The following is a 23,017-nucleotide window of genomic DNA, read 5'->3' as shown; positions in this document are numbered from 1 at the left end:
ATGAAATCCTTTTGCAGCAGCAGTGTCCCTCTTCCATAGGAAGCGTAATGCTGATCTGACTAATCCGCGGGGTAGCCGATGAAAGCTCAGTCATCTCGACATATACGATTCATATTACCCGTAGCTCGCTGGTAATCTGAGTAAATTCACCCATTTCTGACGATATATGCGAGAACTTTATGGACAAATTATATTTTAAAGATATCTGTTCTATAAGTTCTACAAAGTGTAGTTAACATTGAATATAGAAAAAAAAAATAAGATCAGTCGATCTGTACTGAAACGGTTCCTGATGAATCGGTTGGACGAATACGTTTTTCCAGAACTAGTTTCTCCGCTGTAGCGTGATCCTATTTTTGCAAAATCCTTTATGAAACACGAATAGGCATCGACGTATGGTTCATATTCCTTTCTTAATACTTTCCGCTTGTTGAAAGTAACGAAACCGGATATGTTGAAGAGGGTATCTAAGCTCCGACGACGTTCTAATATGAGATTGAAAATGATTAGAAGGGTACAGAGTTAGGTCCCAGATTGATTCTCGCGTGCGGATTTTCGCATGTATAAATGGAGTAAAATATTGTGTTAGGTTTATCTTGACGATTCTGTAATAGTGCCCAGTTATTGCTTCAAATAGCAAGATGCATGCAGTGCGTCAACTGATTCATTCCAATAGAGTAACCAGTTATTAGAATAGAGTTATAGAATAATTGCGTCAAGGTAACGGCAGGGGTCGCTAACACACAGTGAGGTGTAACCTAGGTCAGTGGAGTAATAGAATTAAAAAAAAAAATGGCTGCCAGAGGGACCGTACGCTTATGTGCCGTTGCCAGCGTATAACCGGGCGATAATCTATGCTAGAAGTTTTATTTAAGGTGAACCAGATATTCCAACAGGCAGATAGCTGTACCATGTCGGAAGTAACACCAGGGCTGTTCGGATATTCTAATGGTAGAACGGGATAGATGGTAGGTGAAATAAATCAAGGGATTAGAGAATATGAATGTAGAGTAATTGCAACGGAATATTGTCGTATCCTGAGCTAGGTGTTACATCAACGAGCTCAATTAAGCAACGAGACAGAATCTGCAAACTTCATAGAATATGAGAGTCTCCCATAGTGCTTTTTATAGTTTTGGGGATATATACATTTATTCTACTTTCGAAGCAAACTTTGTTATTGAAATTGTAAACACCAGCAATTAGACAAACAAGTAGATGACAATCATGAGAATCAGTCACACTAATATTATATGCTATATTCAATCAGTATTGCCTATCCCAAACGTCTTCTGTGCTGTTTCAAGAACTAAATGAAAGTAGACTATTCAAGCTTCTTCATTCGAGAAAAGAAGCACGGTATAAATTGACGTACACCGAAACGGTAGTTCTTCTAACTATCGTTCCATGAGCTCGCTGTTGCTTGTAAAGATCTACGCAACAAAGAATATTTCCAATGCATTTGAATGCCTAGTAAAACTTCTATCAGAAATTAATTCAGCTCAAAATCAGAGAAAATGATGAGCTTAAATATCTTGATTGTCGGTTTTTTCTATGATGGGCGACCCTCGGCCTTTGCGGTAAACTCAGGACAACATTTAATCGCACGACAAGTAAACACGGCATGTTTACTTAGATACAACAAAGAAGGACATCTGTAGCTGTATTCGACAAGACGGATTTTTTAGTTCAATTTGGCATTCGGCCAAAACTGCAGCCAGCTCGCTTGATACTTTGCTTCGAAAGATTCGAGCGTGAAGTCCTTGGGGATGCTCCCCACACTTTGTGCTTTTCGTACAGCTCAGTACTAAATTGCGTCTCTTTTTTTCGTATTTCGGCATTTTTAGAGAAAAGCGTGCTAGCGCCGGGCAAGAATACGGCTGTTCAACTTCTGTTATCACAAAAAAAAATCCGAGTGCGAGCACTGTGAGTTGGCTTTCGGACTAAAGCGGTACAAAGCTGATTCTGTCACAATCTGCGGTCTTCATTCATTTCAAGCGCGCTACATCATAACACAAAGTAAAAAAAAAAAGAAGCAAAAAACAGTTCTTGTTAAAAATATCTTTGGCAGATAAGTCGTTTATGTGCATCCTCATTTATTTTTTCCTTTTGTATCAAAATGAGTGCCCTGCTGTGTTTTCCATTATTGTATCTTTTAGCTACATTATGTATACAATTAGATTCATCGGAGCAGCTTGCGAGGGAGACTTTACCCCGTAGCAAAAAGGGCTTTGAAGAAAGCCACTGTATATGGGCAATAAGGAGATGCATGCCCTTTGAACTAAGGCGATCAATAAAAGCCGGGTACCTTTCAGGCTGACCTAATGATATCACATTCATTTATCAGACTGACCCACAAGCGGGAGCGTTTTCTTCAATTGTCGAATTTTGGCAATAAATTAATTTATTATGTACTCGTTATTCTCTCTACGACCTTCTACCATCTCTCAACCAATCTCTTTATTCCTCTCAACGTGACCATCACGGTTGATGTTAAAGAATTCGTCCAGAGCTCCTCTTCATTGTCAAATATTCGGTTACTTTTTTAGTTTGCCAATAACCAGAGAAAATGGTAATCCATTGTAGCGAGGTCTGGAGAATATGGTGAGTGCAAAAGACCGCCCACTCTTGCAGGGTGGTTTTCATAGTCTTTCCCAACTGCGTCTTTTTTTTTGCCATTGTGGTAGAGAAGGATGACTTTGCCTCGCGTATCGAGTCTTGCCTCTTGGATAGCCTCGCTCAATCGATACAACTGAGCCATGTACAGGCCCTTGTTGACCATCTCCTATTCTTTTCAAGCACTTCCCATTGTAGAAGATCTTCCCAGTCCTACCAACTGCAAGTCATGGTATTTTTGGGATGAAAATCTCGTTTAACTCTAGGTTTAGAAGGATCTCCCGAAACTTTTCACTGCTACCTTGCCTGCTTTTTATCCACGTGGGCGTATCACTTTTCGTCACTTCTGTGTCATCCATTGTGCCTGCGTGTTGTCTAGGTAACGAGCGAAATGTTGAAAATCAATCAGAATCTGTGTACCTCGCTCGTCCTTCAAACACCTAATTTTTCAGAAGATCCTATAGACTGAAGATTTTTGCTAGTATTAATATGAATGCAGTTAACCTTTTCGTCTAATTTACAAGATGTTTTCTGGCCTGAAGAAGCCTTTGAAAAAGACGATCTTTTTCAGGACTTCAGGCCTCCTTATCGGTCTCTGGTAGCACTGATTGGGGCAGGAAACGTCCGCTAGTTTCAAGGTGATATTATTGAGCTTCACAACCATTTTCGAGCAGTTTCCTCGAATGTGCCCCATGCTGCTTAAGTAGCGTTTTGATCTCGATTAAGGCGAAATAGGGTAGGTGTCGATGGTGTAATATCCTTTACCTCGGACCAGTACCTTGAAGCCTGAACTCAACTTGAAGTTGCTTTGCATGAAGTGTGCGATGAATTTCTAGAAGAGTTTTTTCCGAGCAATCTTCCTGTAAGGCATGGCAGACCATAGGTTGCCATTACGTTTTTCATGAATGTGGTCATCGTGAGATCACATAAGGTTCATTTATGTAACTTAAACTCTAAACTAGGAACGCGGAAAACCTTGTAAGGATAACGTACGTCGGCTGTTCATTCGTTACATGCAAGTAAAGGCGCGCATAGGGCACGTGTTGCAGTCGTATCGTTCAAACTTCAATTTATCTACATGCTAATAACATATCGTACCGTTGAAGTATTTGGCCTTGTTTTATTGTATTTGGAACTCGGATGCAATGCAATTGGGGGCTTTTTCTTTTGGCTAGAGATGGGGCACCGCTTAAGTAATGCTAAATAATAATACCGCACGCAAAGCTCGAAACATTTGAGCAATTAGACAGTGGGTGTGAGACGTCAATGTTAGGAAACATGCTTACTACTAGTTACTAGCCATGTTTTGCTAGTCATTTCTGACACACTAGAAGATTATCTATGCACCTTTACGTCCAAAACTGTCCTTAGACTCTTGTAGGAGCAGATCCTGTAGAATGTAAGACAGCGTTAAAAAAGCTTCATCTGCCTCCGTCTTTTGCGCGTGGTGCATAAATGCCTAACCCTTTCGCAGTAGCTTAGATGGATCGAGAGTACCAAAGCCAAGGGGCATAGAGATGTATGCATGACTTCCTGCCACTAGAACAGATTCATCCGTTACAATGACCGGCTTATTTGTCTCCTCGATGCTGTGCACCGGCCATTTCGTAATCGTCTGATTCCGCTGCAAGCAAGAGATATGGCTACAACGCTAAGTTTACCCCGTTGATTTTTCTTCCTCTTTCTCAGCGTGATCAAGCACCAATATCTGTGCATAGCAATAAATAACCCCTAGAAGTGTATCGCAAGAATAATACTCACGTAGGAAATTTTTCAGTGGTGCGTACGGCCTTTTAAGGGATAGTTTGGCATTCTTCCAGTTAAAAAAAACGTGAAGTATCTAGTATACGTAAAAACATCAATGACCGCCATTTTTCTATGCCATCAGTCTACCTATTCGGGTTATATGCTTCATTAAATCAGTGGATACTGAAAGTTAAACTCGGCGAATATTAGGAAGGCCGGACAAAAATGTTATCTCCACTGGACTCCTTATGACAGGAAATTATTAAATAACGACAGAGCTTAAAGAGCGAATCCTTCGTACTAATCTATGACAGTGCATTATACTAGACAATCAGGTAAACAGGGTATTTTCGCTCGTATCTCGAAAATATTAATCCATGGAACAATCACCAAGTTGATGGAAACCATAACGATTCCGTTACAATTGGTCGTAGATATCGTGGATAATCATGCGTCGGTATAATGTCAGATTAGAACGAAACTACTCGTTGCGGACCAGCAAGTTCTTGAAAAATGGTCTTTAAGACTTTTTAGTAAGCGACTTTACTAACTGTTATCATTTAGGGGGTCGCTTTTGTGTCTCATTAACATTATTCATTTGGTTAACGTAACTCGTAAATAGCAATTTTTATTTATGCGCTGTATTAAAAATGGTCGTTTCATGGATATTTGTTTATCTGCCCATACGTTTTATGGAATAGAAAACTATTACTTTTAATATAAAGTTCGCGTTTAGAGCTCAAAATAAGTTACTCATCGAGTAGCAGACAACCTACTTGCTTGTGAAGCTACTAAATGTACGAGTCCTACTTCATAGCCTTCCAATGATACAGTTTCAACATTTTTCATACATAAGCCAAATGTTGATGGTCAGAAATGTCGATAGTTCCTTTTATATTAGAAGCAAGGCGTCCGAAGAAATGTCCAGCGGCGTAAGTAGTGGACTTAAAGCATGAAAAACGTTTTTTGTTTTTTTTTTCTTGTATTTGGGGAAATAATCTACTGCTTGTGCAGTACGCATTACTTTTTCTATTGCAGTATTAGATATAAACGGTAAAAGTTTGTGGGGTATAAGCCGATAGCTAACAGAAAACAGATACTATGGGTTCGAAAGAAAAAAGGGTGTCATACATTCGAGACACCCAACGAAAGAGGGCAATCGTAAAGCCAGGATCTTTACTCTCAAATAAGTAAGCACAGAACTGTAGATTGTTCAATGTATTTCGTGTGAGCTCATCATGACCCTACAAGTCTAATTACAAATAATGGGTTTCAGAAAATTTACAAGTTATCATATATCAAAAAAAAAAAAAGCCTGTTGAACAATCGGTATGACAATATGTGCACCTAAAAATTTAAACGTTACATTCATAAGTTAACAACATTGTGCGAAAAACAGCTGCTTTAATTGTGATTATCAGCGATGCAGGTTTATGATAAGAAGACTTCTTGGAAGAAGAAGAAGAAACGCTTTATGACGCTTAAGTTTGAATGAATTTGAAAGTATATGGTACGAACCTTTGTGTAATAATAAGATATAATCGAAGGAAGGTCCGATAATAGAATAATGTCCGAAAAAATATTTAATTTCGTTTGTAAGCCTAACGACTTTATATATATATATATATATATATTTTGAGAAGTTAAAACCAGCATTTGGTCTAGGGCTTGTAGTGGAGATTTGGCGCAAGTCAGTTCGAAGCTGGTAGTTCGACACAATTATATTATAAAACACTAAATAATGAGGTGTAATTTAACCCTTTTGAGTAAATTTAACTAATATAAGTATTCTCTCTCATCTAATTGGTCGTCGATGTATCCGGTAGGAAGCCAGGCAGTCGACAGGACAGCTCGAAGCGGGGACCCTACAAAAGGGTATTGGGCCGGCATTCTGAGCGCACTTTGTTAATGGAAATTCACGAGTGAGATTCAAATGGCGAAGTCAAAGAAGCCTGCGGGGGTGGAGCTATTGATGGCGCGAACGGCTTTATTGTTTTCAAATCGAAATAAGTTTTCCATCCGATTGAACTTGGTAACTTGTGTCTGTCTATCAATACCAGCTATACGAAATAATAGCTTGACGAAACGATGATCCCCTCTTACCTCCGTCGACTAGGCGTAGTAATGATAATACTTATTCGGACGTAATTGAATTTTAATAATGTCAATGACAATTATTAACGAAGCTTTAATACAACATCGACATTTTTAATGCTAACACATTTGTTATTTCTTTAATTTTGTCCATCGAAAAAACTTCCTAAAAATGATGAAGAATAGCGAGATTCTACTTGTCACTTTACCACCCTTACGTTGTCATGACTTCATATGTGGCCTCATTGAGGTTACTCTACACCGGAGAGAGATGTCCATTTTGGTTTCGCCATCGAAAAGATCGATCGTGCGTCGGGTGTCAATAGGTGGATTGTCCAAAAGCGCCAGATTGACATGACAATATCAGATATGCTCTATTATAGTTCCCAGCGGTTTTAGTTTAGTCGTGATTTCCATGTCAAGCTGTACAGCAGTGCCACAAATGAAATGAATTTTTTCCCGACGAAAATTACCCCCTTGCAACGAAAAAAAAAAAAACGTTGCAACGTCCATTCACCTGACGATTGAACGCGGTTTGTTGACGAAATTAGTGACAGGCATCATTTTTTTAGATGCTTGTAACTCTCATGACAGGGTGCGTCCTGCTGATAAGATCGCAGGGCAAAAACAGTTGCCGAGCCAACTATTTAACGAACTCCTGTTTACGTCTATCTATGCAGCTTGTGGAGTTTCAGACATTTACTATGTGTTTTGAGTTCAAATGAAATCAACTCAAAACTTTAGGAAAAAAAAAATGAATAGTTATTCTATCGAGCCAATGCGGAGGTTGCGGTTCAGTGACCCAATTGAAATATGTAACATACAAATTGGGTTCAGCTTTTTTTTCTATTTGCAACATAAAAAATAGTGAATTCATACCGCTCCCGTTAACAATAAGTTGTTCTACGGTTGAGAACGGACCTGCGGCACTGCGTTAACGTGAACAGTGCTACAACAAAATATATGAAATATAAATAAAGTCTATTATCTGATAACTGTGTACACTATCGTACCCAACGCACGTTCCGACCCTTTGAACCAGTCGTTTCTTCTCACAGGATCAAATTAGAAAGCCGAACTTTCGAAGCCAAAGGTACCGTTTAGCTTTCTTCTTTTCAATTTGGAGCGCATCAACAGATATCAAGATATGTACAAAGTGGATTTTTGAAAACATCACTAAGAAGTCAATGTTGTCTTCTACAATTATATATCGTTATGCTCTTGCTGGTCTTCTACAATCGATCCATAGCGTCATGCATTTCTAATCGCTTCCAGCCATATAAAGGACTGTCGCATCTTCGGAGCTTTCATTTATGTTTGTCAGGATATACACCCCCGGGGTAGCCGGTACTTGCTGCACTTTGAAATTTGTTCAAATGTAAGAAATTTTGTCATAAAAATTATTGGTAGGTGGAAAAGCAAACGATTAGCTCTCGACTACGTATCTTTTTTTAAATCGATTTTTCCTATTTACTCCTTGTTTCCACCAGTCTGCTCAACGGTAACGGTAATTTTCGCTTAAAAAGCGTCAAATTGTGATTGTATGAGGATAACAAAACATACGAGCAAGCCGGAAAACACTGCCAAATTATATGTTCTCTTGCATAAAATTTCCATTGCTTTTCGGCAGCGTTGTTCATTATTTCGTTACTTACGGTACTTTTAATTTGCACGGACAGTAAATCCAGCCTGAACCCGAAGCTTTTTCGCGCTCTAAAGGCGACAGCAATTAAATGGCGATGGTTCAGGGCCGCTTAAATTTTCCGGGTGTGATTCTACTCTGGATGGCTGGAGCACGAAGGAGAAAACTAGCCAATAGTGACCCTTCCAGTTAGGGTAGACACACCTTCGTCGCAGACATGGCGAATTCCACATGTTCCAAAAGCTAAATATCAATGTAAATGGGGATTTTATCAATTACGTCTTATTAGAGGATCCTATATTACTCGAAAGGTTCGCTTGCCAACAATCTAGTAAAAGCTTAATAACCGTATGACTACCTATTTAAAGACAGTTAACAACGTATAATATATATATATATATATATATATATATATATAAATACTAGGCAGCACCCTTCCATGGTATAAATGAAGAAGTGATTAATGTTCTAAATTATCGTATTGGACTATATTTTATGTTGGAGCTTAAGTGACCTCCATTTCTCATATGTCAGAGGCGGTAGCGTTTCTTCTTTATGTATTTGATATCACTCTATACGAGTTTAGTTTTCCACTTAGCTTATTTATTCTTTCTCACCAGAATGTTCAACGGAAAAGTTAAAGAACTAGTCTAAATAGATTGTAAAACACCTTTCGCCGCGAAATGTACGGTTGTACGTTTCATTTCTCTGTGATCGTAGAAGGTGATGATAACACGCTGAAGCGAGCTATGGAGAATATAATTGATGCACAAGAACCCACGTCTGGCATTGTCATGGAACTCGCCGTTCTCAGCAGGTCTTTTTTAGATAATAGTTTTGTTTACTCGAGGCAACTATACCATATACTCATTGTTGACCGTTCTGTTCTTCTCAAGCACTTCCCAATGGATAACGCCTTCCCAGCTTTACAAACCGCAAATCATCGCCTTTTTCGAGTTTAAATATGGCCTAACTTAAGGATTAGGTATATGGCCTAGAACCACTTTTTTGTTTGCTGTTTGATATCGACGTAAAGACACCAGATCCCATCGCCCATAAAGTTCTTTGTAGAAACCTCTCTCATTACGACTGCCCGTTGCCTACTGCCAGGCAAGATGTTCAGGACGCTTCGCAGATCCTTGATTTCAAGGAAGATTCCATACATTCAAGCTGTTTGACAATGAGCTGGTATTTGAAACTTACCTTCGAGACCAATTAACAAATTGTTTTCTATTTAATGCCGATAAAAGCCTCACATGGTCGGCCCGGGTGGAGTACACCGTCACCATAACATAATTATTTGTGCCCCAATTTAATATAATGCATCATATGATGTGCTTAATTATATTACATTAGTGGTCACGATAAACACCGTGGCAAACAGGTTTGTTAATTTCACTTCTGAGAAAGCGGAACTGCCACTTCCCGTGAATTCAGACCGTAAAAAACGGCTTGGAATTTTACTGCCGCTAGCTATTGTTTGACGGCTGGCCCGTATCAGACAAGATCTAGACTTGCCCAGACGACCTAAGTTTAATAGGTAGATGTTTTATCAGTATGCCACCATACAAACAGGGACTTTTGTATCTATTACACCTCAATTATTCTTACTTTTGTGATCATTTTTCGATTACGACACTGATAGGATCATGTAAAAACGAAGCTGACAGAGAAAATAACGCACACCTGTTAAACGCATTAAAAAATTATACCTCTATCATACTTAGTTAGCTTTCGACTTTCTTGAATGGACTGCACTTCAAAGGTTTAGAGATACTGAACAGGCAACATTTCAACTTCACGTAAAAAAATAGGAAAGCTTAATGAAAAGCGTTTGCCTACGCAGCTGTAACAATTTTCCAATTTAATTTTATCACCCGACTTACACTTATACGTATGCAAAATGTGTCAGTAAAGCAAAATTGTATGTTCGAACTTACTCACACAGTTGAGACTATTGATTTAAACCTGCACATGTAACCATTCTAACTTCTTCCAATTCGATTATTGCCAAAGGTAACGTTGACCTTTGTTGAGTGACCCTATTGAAAACAGTACCCTTTCCAATTCTGTCAGTTATTCTAAAGCTCGAGCAAATACATCTTTCTATTATATCTTAGACGCTTGCAAACTAGCATAGCTTTATGGCTATTTTATTTCGATAACATTCAATAAACTACTTTGAATGTATCTCGTATATCTAACAATAATTGAGCTTTTCTGTACGGCTTGAATCTAGATCTTCCGCGTAGAGACAAATACAAATGCTGTTTCAGCTAATCGTTACGTTCACTCCAACGACGGTACGTAATGAACGGACGGGCTGCGCTCGCTTTGTTTTTCGATCATCGGTGCAGAGATTTGTTGGCAAAGAGCTTATTTTAACGCTAAAGTATCAAAATCTTGGGATATATGGCCGATAACGATTGAATTCGCACACTAAAGTATAAACGTCGTTTATTTTGCCCTAGAACTAGATTAATTATTGTAAGCTAGATGTACGTTAATTCAATGGTGTCACGCCGCTTTATTACGTGGCAACAATTCTTAGAAGATCAGAGACAATACATTTTTAGTACCGTTAAGATGTTAGGTTGTCGAGCTAGATCATACAGGAATATCGGTCACATATATCTGATACATAGACATTTTATTTGGTTCGCGTTTGGAAAATTCAGAATGACACATACCTCAGTGGATGCCATATACTTAGCTACAATATCCAAGCGGTACAATGTCATTCGTGCGGGACTTATCAAAGCTCCAGAGTAACAGAGCTTAGGTTCCCTTAAGCAAATTTGCCCTCCCAGGTCGCGTAGTATTCCTTAGAGGCAGGTGTGAGAAATGAGTCGAAACGTCATTTTAAACCCCTGATGAACAAGGGTGTCACAGCAAAAACAAAAACTAGCCGATTTTGTGTCACACGATGAAGTGCGAGAGTGTGCTTGAGATATACATGGTCGAGCCGGTTCAATTGCCCCAAGTTATGTGTCATTGTGGCTATTTTGAGATTAAATAGCCGAACGGCGGTTTCTACTAAAAGAAAATTGAACCTTTAATGTTAGATATTGCTACCATTGGCTTTCCGCACATCTGCGTGGCGTACGACGGCGAGTTTTTACCGCTAAAAAAAAGTAGCCCGAGGTAAAGAAAATCGTCACTTAGGCGAGGGGCGGCCTGGCACTGCAAATTCATAGTTAGGCCGTACCCTATAGAGATTACATGCTATCTAGCTAACGTGTGCTAGACTTACACTGCTGCTTTCAGTTATAACTAGGTATAACTAGGCGTATAATATTATTTCGACGAAGTGTCCAGGCTTTCGTGCTCTTACTCGTAGATCCTTCACAGGTGTTGAAAACAGTGGGGGCTGAGGCTATTCCCGTGCTTGATACTATTTGTTGTGTAAGGGAATAAAGAAAGTTTTGTCACGCAATTCTTGATTCCTATCTGTTTTTCTACAGGATAGCTATCAAAGTTTGGTTGAATCATTGTGGAAGCTTTCCTCTTTGCCAGGAATCTCAAGGCGACGTCTTTTGTCGTCATAAAAAAGGTCGCCTTGAAGTCCATGAATAGGGCAAGCAGTAGCCGCGACTGTCTAGGCTGCGAGACCTTCATGTCGGCAAGTAGAGCCTTGCATACCGTAGTGGTTGGTAGACCACGTCGAAAGCCGTACTAAACGTCCGGGGTAACATGAGCGATTTTCAGGAACTCACCTGGTTTTGTCGATATCACGAAGGTTGGCAGATTTAACACATACTCCTCTTTAAAGTGCCATGCCACTCGGTTGGCCTATCGGGGCTTTCCTCACTTCTATGGGTGACTAAATATATGGCTTTTAACTGGTGGAAAATACGAGCACTTTTTAATAGGCACCTGTTAAACAGCGCCCTCAAGCAAGAAGCTAAGATGGTGGCACATTTCCTAAGGCTTGTTTCTTATCCGCTTTAAACCGACTGTTTATTGAGGCGCAGATCTAAAATGCCTGAACGATGTCCGTCATTAAGAAGTCAGCCTCAGTGACGTTTTTCTTTTCGCCATTGTTCTGTTCCCGCGTCGTCGAGATCACGGAGAAGTTTTTTCGAATCTAACCATTCGACCCAAGCCTGGCGACCGACTAATCGATTGGGATCGATGGGCTCATGGGATGCAAGACTTAGACACATAGGGCCGGCGCCCAGCTTCACAAGCCAAGCTGATTTTCCACTGTTAGAGATACCTATGTCGCTGCGATCCGTCGATCTTCAGGACAACTGCAAAAAATCCTTGTGCGTTCGTTTTGGACCCTCCTAGCAACGCGTCACGAGCTCGTTAAATCCTGGACAGTTGTGATTCTCGGGACGATGGAACTATGTGGACCGCTGTAAAATATCGATCAATTAAAAAAAAAAATGATAATATTCATTTTCGGCATGATGGTTGTGTTAATCTGTTGACTTGTATATGAAAATAACTGAAACACCTTTTCGCTCAGTGCTTTTGGCAAGGCACGCCGACGCTGACAGTTGTGAAAGCATCAGGTAAGTGATAGGTCTGATGCTTATAGTAATGCGTATGCTGCCTTGTCGCATATTTAACCCTCTTTATTATTGACATGAGTAAGAAGAGTTTATAATCCAAGGGAGCGACTTCCTCAAAATGGATACATCTTTTACGGAATAAAGCACGGTTTTTTCATTATGTTCCGTTATCTAGCGGCGTATAAATAGTACGTTGAACAACTCAAGAGCAGACAGCGGCTTATCAAAATAAAGACAAGCTATCTAAATTAAATCGGTGCATAAACTTTCAATCGAAACAAAACGCCCGTCAAAGCGAGCAGCAGCAGCAGCAGCAGCAGTAGTATTCGTACTTTGTTCGTACATTATTTTAAGCTTCATGTTTAGAAACTACCTATTCGGGACGTGACGTTAAACAAGCTTGCTTAATGTCTAAATGTTCCCATCTAGCACAGCTGTTAATTTCTATCGCTTTAGACAGTTAGCCCCCGGCACAAACTAAAGCGTATCCACGCCTAGTTTTATACCTAGACAGCCTTATATGGATCGTTACTTAGTAGGCAAACACGTTGGGGCCTTACGTTCAGTCCCTTGAAAAGAGAAAAGTTAATGGAGCTTCGGCAAAACAGGGCGATTGTTCCAATCATGACAGGCGACGATAAATAAATAAATCGTCTCACTCAAAAGCATTCTACGAAGTTTTACTCGATAAAGCGCAAGAGAGACCCATCTGTCGATGAAATGCGTGCCCGTGGATCGGATGTACGACACAGCTCGTTATATTCTGTATTCATTCAAGAAAGTTTTTCTTAATATCGCTCATGATAACCTATAAAAATTTAGTCTAATGACGGCTGCCGGTCGAGACGTAAAAGTCGATAAATTTATTTTGCCCTTTAACCAATTTATCAAAAAGTTACAACAAACTGCATACAAGCAAATGAAAGTGAATCTTTTATATTTTCACTTTTATTTTTGTTATTAATAACGCCCGCCTTAATTGCAATCGCAAGCCTAAGTTCTATGCATAACTTTAACGGATCAAAGCGGGGCGTAAAAAAGCGGGCGGGCACCGCTATGTTGTCCGTTCCGCTCCCTTTTGTTTTCCTCCTTCCTTTTTGGCGTCGCATACATCAGGCCAAAAATTTATCGGCGATGAGTGTCGTCCGTCCTGTAAACCGGTAACGATGACTAAATGTAGAAAACGAAGACGCGCCGATGACGGTATGAGTAGCACCGGCAGCGGCGACACACTATTGGAGCTTGTTGGAAGTGACGGACGGAGGTAAGGACTTAGCGTACAGCGGAAGTGGATTGCTGTAGCCGCGGTTACCGCTCTTCGAAACTCGTACGTGAGTTGCATCGTCCATGTTTCGGAGTACAAAGAATATCGTCAAAGCCGCTTATAAAAAGAGCTGAGTGACAGTTAGTTCGCTAGTGAATTATTGGGACGATTGCCAACTTAGAACCCTGCCGTCCGACTTCTGTTGACTAGATGTACTGCGTATGCGCCTAACGAACGAGCAGGCAAAAGGAAGAACAGTGAGCTCGGGAGGCCACACAACAATCGCTAGCGTGGCGAAGTCTAACTACCTTGATTACCGGAAATAGGAGTTTGCCCTCACGCAAGAACGCGGGTCGGCTGCTGCGGCGTCGACAGCGGCGGCACGAGCCATCATCGCACGGGGTCGATAGGGGATAAACGTGAGGCTAGAGAATGAGCAAAACAGAAATCGTATTGACTCTATCTTCTTACATTTAGCTAACTCTACTGTTATTAGCCCAGTAGCGACACGGTACGCCCGTTGAATACAAACGTTGTAGTTATTTTTCCTTGGTGGACCTAGTCGCTTGCTAATCGTTGAAAAAAAAACACGAGGACACAGTCAACGACCAACAACAATGATAATAAACAGTGGCGTAGAAAAGAAAAACAGAACGGAAGACTCCAGATAACAATATAGAGAAGAAAATGACTACTGACTGAAGCCTATCCAGGGTAAACAGTCGCACGTAACAACCAATAATGCCATAGAAGCCCTATCATATCTGGAGGTCGTTCGTACGTGACGCAAAAGCCCTTGGCCTTTAATTAAACAACACGCTTTCAAAGGCTAAAGCACCAGTTACCCTGCCGCTATAACAGCTATTGTATCTGATCACAATAGCTCCTATGCCGATATTTCTGTGTTTCTACAGGGCATCTATATATCTCTATTTGTGCTATATGTAAACAGAGTAATTTCCTAATATGCTACTATCTGAGTACCAATTATGCACAAAATGGGTCATAAGACTCGTTCAAAGACTGCTATCAAGATTGTTAGCTGTCAACAATCTTTTTGCAAACTAATAGTTTAGCAAATAATTTAGAACAGTCAGCTCATGGATGGGATATTAACAGCTGTCATTTGCAACTCTATGAAAAAATGAGCGCAAACAACGTGGTTCTTTTACGTACAGGGAACACACACGGTTATTTGTGCGATGTGCCATTTTTCCACAGTCGTTCACTACACATCGGGTTCGATGAGTAGTGAATGACATAGGCCCGTCCACCAATTAACGAGGTTGATTATTGCCGATCTGTGGCCTAAAGATTACCTGAAATCTTCGTGTCGCTACTTCAGGCATCTGCGCGTGTTCTCATCCTCTTCGTGTAAAGAGCTGGACAGCGAAAGAGGTACGTCAATTTTGATTAATCATCATTTCGTGTTTGAATCAGGAGTATTCCTGTATATAGTATATAGAGTATATATAGTATACCTATATATACTGAAACTGTTTCCTGCCTATGCTGTTTGTTCATCGAACGAACACTTGTATATGCCTAAACGCTGGAAACACGCCAAAAAATAGGCAGAAGCGCCCCACCTTGGATCGATTCAATTTCTTTTTTTGTTACTTGCGAACGGGAAAAAGGGCAACCGTTATGCCGAGCACCTGCTACTGCTGTGCATTGTTTGTGTTTTTTCCTCTAGGTAAATTATACGATATTTACTATTGCATTTATCTTGATTTAATTAACTTCGCTGAGCTTTATTGGATATTGCAAATTCGACGTAAGAAAGTAAGTGAAGGCAAAGTTCTTGTACAGATCTCTATGTACCAATCTGTTTATTTAGTTGGAGCGTTGCCTAAGGGAAACAAGTTTTTGTACAAAAATCCGCAGTAACAAGGCTCTTCAGAGAGGCTCATGGGAACAACTGCAAGAAGAGCGCCAAGGCTGATACAGTCTTGCCGTCAAAGTGAAAAATTAGCCATCGTACGTCTGCTTGTTAGCAAAAAGAGCGCCCAGAATGGATACACATATATCAAAAGCAGTAAAGCAAGCGTGAAAAGTATACCGGAAGATCGAATCAATTAGAAATCTGTATTTAGTGAATTTTTTCCTAGTCACCTTGCCACCTTACCCTGACCAATGTAATAAGGTCTGATTGTAGTTTGAGGGCATCTTGATGCGAGGCAGGCAAGGGTAGGAATAAAACATGTCGGAATTTCATGTCATTTCGAAATCAAAAGTAAAAGCTAGCTATATTATTTGTAGGAACAGCATCAGATAGGCCAAAAACTCAGTAAACAGTAAATCGCTATACCGAGGACGGCTAATTTAAAAAGTGAACCTGAAAAGCTGTCGCGTTGGTAACATCGTCCACAAAAGACCGAACGGAAGACCAGACTAACAGGGGGAGTGGGCTACGTTCGAAAACATAGATACCTTAGCGTAGGGTTGTTAGACTGGGGCTGCCTAACAGCTTGTGATCAAGCACTTTTGAATTGGGTGCCTTTTCTTAGAGCTAACGCGGACAGCATTATCATTGGTAATTTCTACACATTTAGTGATAGTCTAACAGCGGGCGAGAATTAACATAGACACGGGCAAAATACCCGGTCAGAGTTGGCTTCTTTTTGCTGTTTACGCATATAGCTTGTGTATCGACGTCGAACATTTTCGTGAGCCATTTTGGATGGATAGGTGTTTTGCGAGGGGGGCAGGAAGGCGGGCGGGCAAGAGTGTGACTCTATAAAAAGTGAGAGTTTCTTTGAAAGTGAGCTCAATCGACGATTGCCAGCAATCCTGTCAATATGCGGCTAGGGTTTCTAGTGGCACTTGTCTGGTATGTAACATTGTTTCTTATCGAACGCTTGTCTCCACCATCTTTGTCGCATCTTTATCCTGTTGCTGCTCGCTTTCAGAAAGTCTAAAGTTTACTTAAGTAGACCCATAGGAACTGTTGCATAGTTGCCACCGGAGAACTTTTGTACAAAACGGCATTTGCCAACTTGCTAACGGTTTGCTGAACGAAGCCTATCTGCACACTTTGATTGTACGCGAGGCTAGCTAAATCGTTTCGAAGACTGTACGAACTTATTAATTATAGTTTTGATTAGACACCGACATTCTACTACTGGTTGTTATTACAAGTAGGACAAAATAGAAAATCACTATTTCGCTGGCCGTTAGGTCGATTGTTTAAGCGTGATGCGCAGTGCCATTGTATTATAGACAGGTAGTAATGAGCCCGTCCAAGCGGCTAGCGATAAGTCGTCCGCTGGAAGCGTAATAATTATTGATACTGGGCCCCCTTTCTCCCTCGTCTGCCGATAGGTGCCCCACTCTCCCGGCGAGCTAACTCATCGTTCGGGGCCGCAATCCCGGTTCCAGTTAAATTGATTCTAAATTACTAAATTTATAATCAATTTAACGTTCCAGCAAAATGCTTTCAACACCACATGAAACGCTATTCGCTACGTACATGGAAATGTTATATATTAACAATATATAAATATGTGACTAGCTATATTGCCTTGTGAAATATTGCGATATGTAACTCTAACAATGTACGGAAGACTCGTCCATTCTTAAGTATGATTAGTTTGCCTTGTAAGTCATGTCTCTTTTACGCAAAACAAGCCACGGCTCACAGCTACGGAGTTTACCAATGAGCGAACTAGTGTCACTACCAAGCCTAGTAAAAGTGAGTTGTTTAGCTTTATTCAACCCTTATCCTTGCCCTAAAGGGGCCCCTATATCTGAATAAACAGTATCGTTACAACTGAACGGCGAAAAGACATCGATCCTGGGCTAAGTAGCACAGCAAGTTCTCCAAGAGACCATCGCCGGTGTGTGTGGAGGAGGTATTAGGCATCGTCTAATTAGGTTGACTAGCCAAATTTTGATTCGAGAAATCTGATCAGAGTTTATACGCTAATGCCACATATCGAGTCGACAGATAGGAGAATATACATTATTGATTGCTAGAAAGTAACTTGCTAAGTTTTTTCTGCAGCGGTGGCATTGACGTCTCGTCTGCGCAAAATAGTCCACAGTGCGATAGATTAGAGGACACATTAAGGTTCGATTGTTATCCCGAAAATGGGTCTGATGAAAGTAAGTGCAGGGTCCGTGGATGTTGCTGGAGGTTGCCGACAGTCGATGGTAAGTGAAATTTCGTAGCAGCAGATATACGCCGGATACAACCGATACGCTCTTGCAGAATTCAATCTAGGTATTGGCTATTATGGGGTTTAACCTGGCCACAGTTCGGTACATTTGTATTGGACCAGGCACAAGCAAATCTGCTGGCTTTCAAAGCTTGAATTGTTCACGGATCTGGATGCTAATCTGGCTGGTAGCTTAGCACTTGACAAACAGCTAGCTGTGTACTATGCTTTGAGTGTAGATGAAGTAGAAGCATAAATAATAGAACTTACGTACACGACGTACATGTAGAAATAACACCAAGACAAGGTCGAGTCATTTAAACATACAGAATGCTCTCCCTTGAATGAAACGAAAAGAAGTCAACAGTAACCCTTATCGTTTGCTATTATTGACATTCATTGTAGGAAGTGAGCAGTTTCCGCCTCTGAATGTCCCATATTGTTTCTATCCAAGGAACTATGTTGGCTATGAAATGGTCAATCAAACAAACAGCTCGAATGGAGCTAGTATCTTCCTTAAGCGTCGTACTCCGTCAAATATCGACGTCGACGTTAATCTTGTACGGGTGGACGTCATTCATCAAAGTAAAAGCATTCTTCGTATTAGAGTTGTTGACCCGTCAGTCGATAGATGGGAACCGCCTCTGCCAAGACCACCTGCCCCTGTTAACAGTTCTGACTACGCCTATTCATTTTCATTGACCACGAACGGCAAACTCGAAGTTTTTCGCTTGCACAATACTTGTGTCACCACCAAAATGTGAGTGGTTCGTAACGGCGCAGTTCTGTAACGTTCACGATCGTGTACAATTAAAATATAAAACTCAAGTTTTGTATAAAAATTTTTAACATTCTTTCGATGTCTCTATATGAATTCATGTTGTTTTAGAGTGAGTCTCAATCTGGCATCGATGGTCTACACCGACAACTTCATTCAGATAATAAATTCTCTTCCATCTGACGTACTCTATGGTCTGGGCGAGCACAAAGGAAGGCTACGACGATCTATGAACTACACACGCCTTACCTTCTACAACGAGGATCGTGCTCCAGAATATAACGCGCGACTTTATGGATACCAGCCACTGTATATCAATGTCGAGTCGGATGGACGTGCCAATGGCGTATGGCTTTTCAATTCAAACGCGCTTGACGTCATCCTTACGCCGGCTCCAGCTGTTACCTACCGACCTGTCGGCGGCATCCTTGACTTTTTTGTGTTCACCGGGCCCACTCCCGCCGATGTTGTCAAGCAATATCAAGATATTGTAGGTAAACCAAAAATGGTGCCATACTGGTCGCTCGGGTACCACCTTTGCCGATTTGGTTACCATAACACTGAGGATACCCGGCAGGTGTTACAGAAAAACCTCGATGCAGAAGTCAGAGTCGTAAGTAATTATGTCAGCCCGTACGGCTATCACTATTTAAGCTGTGCGTAGCGAATCGCAACACGCATGGCCTCACTGGTACAGACTGTCGACACCTCAGCTTCAAATGTAGGGCTTACGCACTTTTTTGTCGCGTTTGCGCCGCCTTATTAGTATACACTGAACTCCATGCGAAGCTCTGCCATTCTGTTACCTTTTTCTAATCTCTATTCTCTGCCTCTCCTATTGAACCCGAGCTTACGTTTGGTGCACCTCTTTAATTATCCTAGTTAACTTATTGCGGTTACCTTTGTTATACCATTGAAAGCATCTCCTAATGGTCCTTGGATCATCCGGTCCTCAATTGTATCGATTCAATTACTTGGATAGGGTTTCTCCGCTACGTGGTTCAGCAGTTAGCTTATAGCTTTTTTGCCCTTTTTTTCTTTCGCTTTGCCGTACTTAGCAGAGCAAGGAAGAGGTAAACATATTTCACGACGATCACCTCTTTTTCCGACCCGCATCACCATGTCTCATTCTGCTCTTACAATTATCGCGTTTTTGTCGAGGCGCTCTTTCATTTTTAACTAGTTATCGTATTGGCATTGCCCTGTTGCGCCGCTGCGGTCCTTCTCTTATTACAAAGTAAACCTAACTCCTAATCTGTACGTTTTTTTTTTGTTTATGTGAAGCGCGAAGAATTTAGCGAATTTCGCAATTTGATCTTGCTGAATCGCAGACCACTGTTAAGGATAAAACGCAAAATGTCGGTGAATCACTTGGTTATCTTTATAATTTTTTTTTCAAAAGATATCTATTCTTAGTCATATCGATTCCGCGACAACATTTCTTTTCGGTCAGGCCAAATCCACGCATCAAAAGGTCACGGAAAACAACAAACCCGTTCTACCCCGGGAATGCTATTACATATTAGATAATAATAGAAGAGTATTTTGCTTCAAGATTTCAAATCTCTCATGCAATTTGTGTGACTAGAATAATGTGCTTCAATTGGTTTGAGGGTAATTGTTCGTTTATACCTTAGGAACGACATTCTACATGTGTCACTCACTTAGATAACTTAGTTTAAAATTTAAGTGCGGGATTAAACGTACATATATTTTAATCCTGAAATTTCTTATAAGTGTATCCTTATATTCACAGGACGTTCAGTGGAACGATATAGATTATATGAATAAGCGTAATGGCTTCACCGTCGACCCGATCAACTATGGAGACCTTGGTCATTTCGTCCGGGACTTGCACAAAGACGGACGCCACTACGTTCTTATTATCGTACGTCTTCTTTCTTAATTACTCCATGTAAGCATACATATAATTATGATGCTTGTCGTATTCCACCGTTGTAACTTTGTTTCTTTATTAACACAAATTATTGAACCTTGTCAGAGATCAAACATTTTACTGTTATATATAGTTTTCGCTTCATAAGTTTTTAACTCGGTTTATATCACACTTTTCGCCACGTCAGACCGAAGTAGAACTATCAAGTAAAAACAACCTGAGAATTCAAAATTCTGAAAGAACGTCAGAGTCAGCAATTTTCGTGGCAATAGTAACGCTGGTAATATCTAGAGTAATCATGTAACCGAATTTTAGGATCCCGCTGTAAGTGGCAGTGAAACCTCTGGTACATATCCTCCGTTCGATCGGGGCTTCGACTACAATGTATTCGTTAAGGATTCCAACGGGAAACTTGTTTATGGCAAGGTATGGAACTTTAAGTCCAGTGTCTTTCCTGACTTCACTCATCCAAACGCCACTGCTTACTGGACCGAAATGTTCCAGAGCCTCCACAAGGATGTTCCGTTTGACGGTGCATGGATTGTAAGTATTTTCTAAAAATCTGATGAAATACAGATAGTGTCAGCTGTTTTGCATTATGTTTTAAGGTAAGAAAATGCTCAAGTTCAAATGAGTGAAAACGGACTTTTTTTTTTTTTTATTTAAAAGACTCCGGTTCAGTTTAAATGTAAAAAAGATTTCTACTACATTTAAGCGTCGTACAGTGGTTTTAAATATTGGAATGGAACAATATAGGGTTAGTTTATCAGTACGCGATAATAATTTTGAACGTTTTAGGACATGAACGAACCATCAAACATGGTGAATGGTCACATGAACGAGGGCTGCCCAGCTGATATCGGAATCGTTTACACGCCTGGTGACGAGCCTCTGGCTACCAAAACACTCTGCAACTCTGACCAGCATCATTGGTCCTCACACTATGATGTCCATAACATGTACGGATTCACCGAATCAATTGCCACCTACGACGCATTGGCGACAACGAGGCCTAAAAAGAGACCCTTCATCATTTCGCGATCTACGTTCTCGGGTAGTGGATTCTACGCAGGACACTGGACAGGTGACGTGTGGTCATCATGGACAGATCTTAAGGATTCCGTCTCCGGAATCCTCGAGTTCTCCTTCTATGGAGTCCCGATGGTAGGCGCAGATATTTGCGGATTTAATGGTAACACGACGGTGGAGTTGTGTGCTCGCTGGCAGGCCCTCGGTGCATTCTACCCGTTCTCCCGTAATCACAATACGGACGATGCCATAGCTCAAGATCCCGCCTCTATGGGTGATAAGGTTCTTATTCCAACAAGGAATGCATACTACTGGCGCTACAAGCTGCTGCCATACCTCTACACGTTGTTCTATCGTGCACACGCGTTCGGAGAAACGGTTGCTCGTCCATTGTTTTTTGACAACCCATCTGATCGTTCAACGTACGATAATGATGATCAGTTTATGTGGGGAGGCGCACTCATGGTCGTTCCTGCTCTCTACCAAGATCAAAAAGTTATTAATGCTTACTTTCCCAAAGGCATCTGGTACGATCTTCAGAACCGAACTGATATCATTGACGCGTCCCAAGGTGGAAAGGCCGTTGCTCTACCTGCTTATGATGATACTATAAATTTCTTCATGAAGGGTGGTTACTCAGTGTTCTTCCAAGAGCCCGGAGCGACGACAACAGAATCTCGCTCTAATCCCTTCGGTCTATATATTTTCCTGAACGAACACAATAATTCCGAGGGAGAATTGTACATTGACGACGGTGAAAGCATTGATTCTATTCCCAAGGGCCACTACCGTGTAGTGAAATCTATTATTAATAGCCGGATGCTTATGATTGCATCAATGGGTGGTAACGGTACGGACCAGATACTCGACCGCATTCATGTCTATGGTATTAAGAACGCGCCGAAGTATATCTCCACTGCTACGAAAAACCTTTCCGACTTTGCATATGATGCCCAGCGCCAGTTATTGACTTTATACAACCTCAACTCGTCAATGATATTCCTGTCAATGATCTTCTTTTATTAGATTTAATTTTATTTTTAGTCTTCTATCCATCTTCAGTAAATTACATGCAGCCAAGTTTAATAAATCCTTATTAGATTTAATTTTATTTTTAGTCTTTTTTAATCCGTCTTCAGCAAATTACATGCAGCCAAGTTTAAATCTATCTTTAGTAGACTATATGCAGCGGTTAGTAAACGTCAACGTCGTCATTAGCGCATCTATGTAACCCTCTGCGTAGTTCCTACCACCGTGTAAAGCGGTATAAA

General features: G+C 40.7%; 1 protein-coding gene across 1 annotated transcript; it reads left to right on the top strand.

The window, feature by feature from the left end:
- The first annotated feature begins 16,626 nt into the window (after positions 1-16,626).
- Positions 16,627-22,857, top strand: LOC111262221 (lysosomal alpha-glucosidase). Its single transcript, XM_022836311.2, has 7 exons — positions 16,627-16,715; positions 17,889-18,037; positions 18,448-18,802; positions 18,932-19,433; positions 20,577-20,708; positions 21,033-21,260; positions 21,516-22,857. The coding sequence occupies exons 1-7, from the start codon at positions 16,684-16,686 to the stop codon at positions 22,770-22,772; spliced, it is 2,655 nt and encodes an 884-aa protein (XP_022692046.1). The 5' UTR covers positions 16,627-16,683; the 3' UTR covers positions 22,773-22,857.
- Positions 22,858-23,017: the final 160 nt, after the last annotated feature.

Source organism: Varroa jacobsoni, unplaced genomic scaffold (genome assembly GCF_002532875.2).
Source record: "Varroa jacobsoni isolate VJ856 unplaced genomic scaffold, vjacob_1.0 scaffold_639, whole genome shotgun sequence".
Classification (NCBI taxonomy): domain Eukaryota; kingdom Metazoa; phylum Arthropoda; class Arachnida; order Mesostigmata; family Varroidae; genus Varroa; species Varroa jacobsoni.
Note: the sequence above shows the minus strand (reverse complement) of the source record. Positions and strands in the feature narration are given on the sequence as shown.

What these genes read in the sequence shown, in the direction of transcription:
- LOC111262221 (XM_022836311.2), top strand. Translation starts at nt 16,684, where the DNA reads ATGCGGCTAGGGTTTCTAGTGGCACTTGTCTG. An exon ending in GAGGTTGCCGACAGTCGATG is followed by an intron (nt 18,038 to 18,447) that starts GTAAGTGAAATT and finishes CATTCATTGTAG; the next exon opens with GAAGTGAGCAGTTTCCGCCT. An exon ending in ACTTGTGTCACCACCAAAAT is followed by an intron (nt 18,803 to 18,931) that starts GTGAGTGGTTCG and finishes ATGTTGTTTTAG; the next exon opens with AGTGAGTCTCAATCTGGCAT.